This window comes from Mastomys coucha, unplaced genomic scaffold (assembly GCF_008632895.1).
Source record: "Mastomys coucha isolate ucsf_1 unplaced genomic scaffold, UCSF_Mcou_1 pScaffold18, whole genome shotgun sequence".
In the NCBI taxonomy this organism is placed as follows: domain Eukaryota; kingdom Metazoa; phylum Chordata; class Mammalia; order Rodentia; family Muridae; genus Mastomys; species Mastomys coucha.
In genome coordinates, this window is record NW_022196900.1 from 65,904,395 (window position 1) to 65,910,933 (window position 6,539).

Consider the following 6,539-nt stretch of genomic DNA (forward strand, 5'->3'; position numbering starts at 1 on the left):
GAAGCCTGGGACTATAGGCATACTGGCCCTGGAGCCAGAACACTGAGCCCTATATAGAGTCTCCTGGCCCCTAGAGGGGAACCCAGGGAATCCTTTTGAATCTGTGCGGCCCAGTTCTCCTTTAAATGCAAGGGACGGACGCCCCCCCCACTCCCCCTCCCCCAAGCTCCCTCGGGAGAGGGATGGCAATGGTTAGCAGACAGTCAGATTGTCAATACCCTTTGCCTCCCACTACTTCATTTCTTCCTATGGCCTTTGAGGGAGGCCCTGCCGGGGGGCAGGGGCAGGGTTGGTGGTGACAAAAGCCAAGGGCCACTCAAGGAACTGGTCACTGTTCTTCAGAGAGGTCTTGCTATGAGGCAGGCAGAGCCTGGTCCCTCCCTGGGTAGATCAAGTAGGCAAACTTGGGGATAAACCCTATCACTCTCCCTCCTGCCCAGCCCTTCCTGGCCCATTCTCCAGATCTATATGGCCAGAGGAGGGAGGGCAGGGAGGAAAGCTTCACTGGCTGGGATTTCCTGGTGGCCTGGCTCAGCTCTACAAGGATAATCCTGATTGTGGCTACACTAACAGGTCAGGTGTGTGAAAGTGAGCTCAGCTTAGAAAGTGACTAATCAGACTGGCCCACCAACTGGTCCCTAAGACACAGCTTCTCCCAGCACGACCACCACACCCCACCTCCCTCAACCTCCCTAGCCTACTGGAAAGCTGAGAGAACAAGCTATGGGGACACTGACCATATTTTTGGGACACTGACTAAGGGTTGTCCAGTAAATTCTCTCTGTGGGGTGTTTCGGATCCCGTGGATATTTCGAGAAAACCCCATGTTTCTTCTTTTGTTGTGAGTTCAGTTCGTCCAAAAAGCTCTTGTAATTCGTCAGTTCCTTGGGCTTCTTTTTCTGAGGAAAGGGAAGAGAGAAAGAAATACTGTACCAGGGACCACAGGTTCACTAGCCCTCCCAGAAAACCAAGTGATACTGATGGCACACCTTGACTAACAGAGGCTCTGCTCTGACCTGGGACTTTGGCAGAGGGGGAGGGGCAGGTAAAGAGCCCTGAACATCTGAGTGTTAGCCCTGGGCCCTGCCTGGTCGGAGCAGGGCTCTGACTCCTGCAAACTGCCCTGTCCTCCGCAAACACGCCACGAAACAATCCCGCACACCCAAATAAGGAAAATGAATGTACATTTTAAAAGATTTATAGTGGGGTGAGTCTGTATGTAGTGTCAGAGGCAGAAACTCCGTATTTGTCTCTCAACTTTTCTGTGAACCTGAAACGGCTCTAAAAAATAAAAAATAAAATCTGTAACATAAAAGTTCAAGGAAAGAAGTTCAGCCCTGGTTGTAGTGCCAATATGGGGTGGGGGAGGTAGGTCCCAACACCCCTGCTGTGCTGAGCAGTGGTCTTAGTGACAGGTAGGTGATGCTAGGATCAGTCATGTCACAGCACATAGGACAGTGACTACCAAGTAGCTCCCACCTCCACAGTCTCCTATTAAAGCTGCAGTTTGTATTCTACTGAGTGCACTTTTCTTTCCCTGAGACTGGGAATTCCACACGGTCTATTTCCCTGCACCTAGACCGTGAACTGGACCAATCCTGCTCGTGCAGTGACCCCATATTGGGAGCAAGACAAACAAGTCTGGACACATACTTGGCCCCCACAGCCATAGGCTCAAAGAGAGCAAAGCAGAGAAAGCCACAACATCCTGTAGGGGATTTTGATGGGGATGGGAAAGAAGTCTGGCAAGCTAAGCTTCTAGCCTAGTCTCCTCTCCCACCTTCCAGTTTAGGGCTCCATTACTCAGGGCATGGCCATTAACCCAGCTGAGTCCATGGAGCCTGGGAAATGTTTACAGCCAGACACTGCATCTGTGCCCATGGGGTCCCCACAGGCCTGGCGGTGCATGCCAGGCCACATATATATCAGTAGAGTTCATGTTATTGCTGAGAGAACTAGCCACGGAGTCAGATGTCCAAACTGTGGCTCTGACCCATCACCATCTGTATGGCCAACCTCAGGTTCCTCACCTAACACAGGGAGCCATATCCCACCCTGGCAGGAGCACCGAGTAGACTCCTCCCCAGCAGCACTTGACACCCACAGCCATATTCCTGTGGCTAATCAATGATTAGCCTGCCGGGGTTATAACGACCTCACAGCCACCCACCCAGGCACATACCTGCACAGAGTAATGTCCATAGGGCACAGGGTTGCTCCGTTCACCAGAGAAAATGTCATAGGGGCCACGAGTACCAGTGGATTTTTCCACAAAGGTCTCGATATCACTTTTGATGGTGTAGGTCCCAGGTCCCAGGCCACTGCCCTAGAGACAAAAGTGGTGAGGGTGCCTGAGGAGGAGCGGCCAAGGTGGGGGCTTCAGCCTCCCTACCCTGAGGTCACCCCATAGGACCATGCAAGATGAGGTTGCTGAGGGGGTACCTGATGAAACAAGGGCAGTGGCTTGTTGGACACTCTACACATAAGGCCGTCAGAATGCGAGCGGTTCCAGGCCTTCTCCTCCAGCTGTGTGTATGGGTTCCCCTTCTCCCCGTAATTTCCAGGGCCAGGATAATAATTCTGCAGGGCAGGAGACAGAAACACGCGAAGACTGTCAGTCCCAGTCTTTGTGCTGGTTCATCTGAGGAGGAGATGTCTGGGGTCTCAGATATCAAGAGGGAAACAAGGTTTCTGGATTGAGTATGTGTTACCCACCCCATCACACAGCATCACCCGTGAGCCTCTTCCATGGCTCTCTCCTTCAACTCCAAGTCCAGCTACACTCCTGACTCAGCACCTCTGACTCAGCACTTCTGACTCAGCACTTCTGACTTAGCACCTCTGACTCAGCACTTCTGACTTAGCACCTTGTATCACGCTTGCTTACAATGCTTTCTTCAATTCCTCAGAATGCCTTTCCTACCCTCTAGTTTGTCAATCACACCAATCCCACTATGTTCCCCAGACACCATCTCTCCTGAGACCCACCTCTACAGATCTGCCCTTTACAACTCCAACTCTGACCAACTTCCTCACTATGCAGCTGTGACCAGAGTAGGAGGAATGAGCACCGGAATCCTAGACTGGGACCCTGACTCTGCTACTTCCTAGCTGGGCCACCTCTGGCCTCTGAGCTTCATGGCCCATGGGACTAACACAGAGATGGTAATACTTTCCTTCAAGGACTAGTGATAGACTTGAATGTCTGCAAAGCCCTCTGCCCAGGGCCCGGCACACAGTAGGTCCTATCACACGAGTCGAGGTGAGGTGACAGGAAGTCCTGAGGTCAGAAGAACTGTGGCTAGGAGCCTGAACACAAAGTTGGTCTTTGAAGTACAGTGAGCAGAGCTAACCTGTGGTGTGGGGAGGTGGGTAGTGTCTTGGTGAGACCTGGCTGGATTTCTGAGGCTGACATTGCCCCTTTCAGCCACACGGGGGCACTGCTGTCCCATAGGTGATGCAATCCCACCTCCTCTCTGGGCCCTGCAACCAGACCCTTGGGGAGCCAGACCTGGCAGAGGGGGTGGGGCCAGTGCTAGGAAAATCGGGCCACTGTGAGGATCAGATCTGTCTGTCCCCCATAGCTCAGAAAGCCAGTGCATGGATCAGGTATCGTGAGTCCCCTGCAGATTTTGTTCCAGGGAGGCCTTCCCAGACTGCCCTCTGTAAATCAACCCCACAGCACTCTCCTTCCCTGTGCCATTTTCCCTCAAGATTCCATTAGAATGATATGTATTTCCTTCTTCATGCTGTGGGGTGTGTCACTAAGATGTCTGCTCTTGTGTTTGTCACTGCCAGACACCCTGCTCTCCCAAAGCCTAGCTCAATACAGAGCTTTCTTTCTTTCTCTCTCTCTCTCTTTCTTTCTTTCTTTCTTTCTTTCTTTCTTTCTTTCTTTCTTTCTTTCTTTTTCGAGACAGGGTTTCTCTGTATAGCCCTGGCTGTCCTGGAACTCACTCTGTAGACCAGGCTGGTCTCGAACTCAGAGATCCGCCTGCCTCTGCCTCCCAAGTACTGGGATTAAAGGCATGTGCCACCACTACCCGGCTAACACACAGCTTTCTGTTGCTGCTTAATCGTTATTTTTTGGTTGGCTAGCTAAATGAATAAATACATTTGTTGGGTTTCTAATATACTCTAGGTTTCTTCTGAGACATAGAGAGATGAAGGCGCTCATCCCTTCTCAATCACTGGGCTCAAGGCTGAGACACAGGGAAGCAGAAGAGCCAACAAGAAAGCCAGTAAGGCCTGGCCAGCCCTAGGGAGAAGGTGGCTTCACAGAAGGGTGCTTCTCAGACGATCCAAGCAGCAATAGCCTTCCCACAAAGGATGGAGGGTGGAAGAGACGAGATCATGTACCCCGATGAAACCTCGGAAGCGTGTCTCCCCAGAGCTGAGCAGCCCCCGTTTGCTCTGCGGTTTCTTCTGCAGCTCAGTTATGAAGTCTTTGATGTTGTAAGAGCCAGGCCCCCGCTTGTGCTCCTGCCCCAAAAGAAAAGAACACAGGATGAAAAAGGAACCTGGGAAGGTCCAGCCAGGAAGGAGCCCAAAGGGTGATGGCATTCTCTAAGAGGAAGCTATATCCACTAGGACTCTGGGGGGATAGCCTCGCTCCTGGAGGTAGGGAAGGTATGGCCCGAAGTTCACCTGTTTCTCTCTTTCCTTCTTAATGGCCTGGTACCGGAAATGGGGTAGCTGGGTCAGCCGAGTGGCTTCTTGGGCCCGGGCCCATCCTGAGCCCAACTTTTTCTGTTCCAGGAACTTCTTGCTGAAGCAGGTATCCTTGGAGTTATAGGTCCCAGGTCCTATGTGGGACTACGTTAGAGCAGGCTTTGAGCTGAGTCAGTCACAACCACCTACCCCATCCCTCTGCATGTACAAAGTCACCTCTGACCTAGGAATGGAGCTAAATAGTTCCCCAGCCTGATACCCAAGGGCTCAGCCCTCAAAATGGAGTCCTGACAGGGAAATACAGAATCGAGCCAGGCTGATATGGGAGCTGTGGAATAGGAAGCCTGCAGCCCTTTTTTAAAAAAAAAAAAAAAAAAGATTTATTTATTTATTTTATGTACATCAGTACACCATTGCTCTTTTCAAACACATCAGAAGAGGGCATCAGACCCCATTGAAGATGGTTGTAAGCCACCCTGTGGTTGCTGGGAATTGAACTCAAGACCTCTGGAAGAGCAGTCAGAGTGCTCTTAACCACTGAGCCACCTCTCCAGCCCCCACCTGTGGCCCTTAAACCCCTAAGTTTTTAGCATAGTTCCAAGTTTATCAAACAAACATATCTGAAGCCAAGTAGAAGCCACGCTTGGGTTGGAGCATGTGCAGGTGTATTGAGGGAGAAGAAGCAGGCTCACCAGTTCCACAGAATGATGCCTGGAGTATGGGGCTTCTGTGAAGGTGCTGAATTTCTTCTGGTTGGGATAGACAGCGGAGACATCAAACCTAAGAGAGGTACAAGTGAGGGCCCATCTGGTCCTGACTGGAGCAGCCCTGGTGGACAGGCAGTTGGTTTCCCAGGACAGATGACTTTGGAGCTGACCCATGAAAGTCACTTTGCATCTGCTTATTCATTTTGAGAGTTCCTGAGATGCTCTTTCACAGCTTTACTCTTCTTAAAGTTCTTACCATTATCCTTCCCACCTCTAAGTAGATAGATAGATGTTATACTACATGATGGACATTTCATATCATCTTTCATATACATTTAATTATTAATTATGGGGCTATTATCCAGACCACCTCATGACCTCAGATCCTAGAACCATGTGTGGCACATAGTAGGTCATTTATATGCAACTATATTACACAATAGAACATAAAAAGAAATATAACAGTTGGGCATAATGGTGCACATCTTTAATCCCAGCACTTGGGATGCAGAGACAGGCAGATCTCTATGACTTTGAGGTCAGCCTGGTCTACATAGTGAGTTATAAGACAGCTAGGTTTATGTAGAGAGACTGTCTCAAAAAGAAAGAAAGAAAGGGGGGCTGGAGAAATGGCTCAGCAGTTAAGAGCACTGACTGCTCTTCCAAAGGTTCTGAGTTCAAATCCCAGCAACCACATGTTGGCTCACAACCACCTGTAATGAGATCTGATGCCCTCTGGTATGTCTGAAGACAGCTACAGTGTACTTTCATATAATAAACAAATCTTTTAAAAAAAGGAGGAAGGAAGGAAGAAAGAAAAAGAGAGAAAAAAGAAATAAGACATCTGGGCTACAAACATACTCAAAACGTTTTAGCTAAATTTTGTGGGACGGTCAGGCCATGTGGCCTCTATGAATACTTTACATTGGATGGTTTGGAAGTAGTTTGCAAGAACTTACTACAGAAATGGAACAGAAAACAAAAGAACTTAGAGGCTTTAATCCCAGCACATGAAGGGCAATGGTAGGCAGATCTTTGTGAATTCAATACTAGCCGGGGCTACATAGGAAAGGGGGAGAGGGAGGAGGAAGAGGAAGAAGAGGAGGGGGAAGAGGAAGAGGAGAAAAGAAGAGGAGGAGTAGAAGACAGAAGGAGGAGGAG

The 6,539-nt window shown here is 49.8% G+C and overlaps 1 protein-coding gene across 1 annotated transcript in view; it reads right to left on the reverse strand.

Moving 5' to 3' along the window:
- Lexm (lymphocyte expansion molecule) overlaps positions 1–6,539 on the reverse strand; it is a 28,728-nt gene that overhangs the window by 21,876 nt on the left and 313 nt on the right. Inside the window, exons 2-7 of the mRNA XM_031376830.1 lie at positions 5,364–5,451; positions 4,648–4,815; positions 4,360–4,482; positions 2,443–2,580; positions 2,183–2,326; positions 738–899 (exon numbers count right to left, since the gene is read on the reverse strand). Coding sequence (XP_031232690.1) covers positions 738–899; positions 2,183–2,326; positions 2,443–2,580; positions 4,360–4,482; positions 4,648–4,815; positions 5,364–5,451 — 823 coding nt within the window. The remainder of the gene's footprint in view (positions 1–737; positions 900–2,182; positions 2,327–2,442; positions 2,581–4,359; positions 4,483–4,647; positions 4,816–5,363; positions 5,452–6,539) is intronic.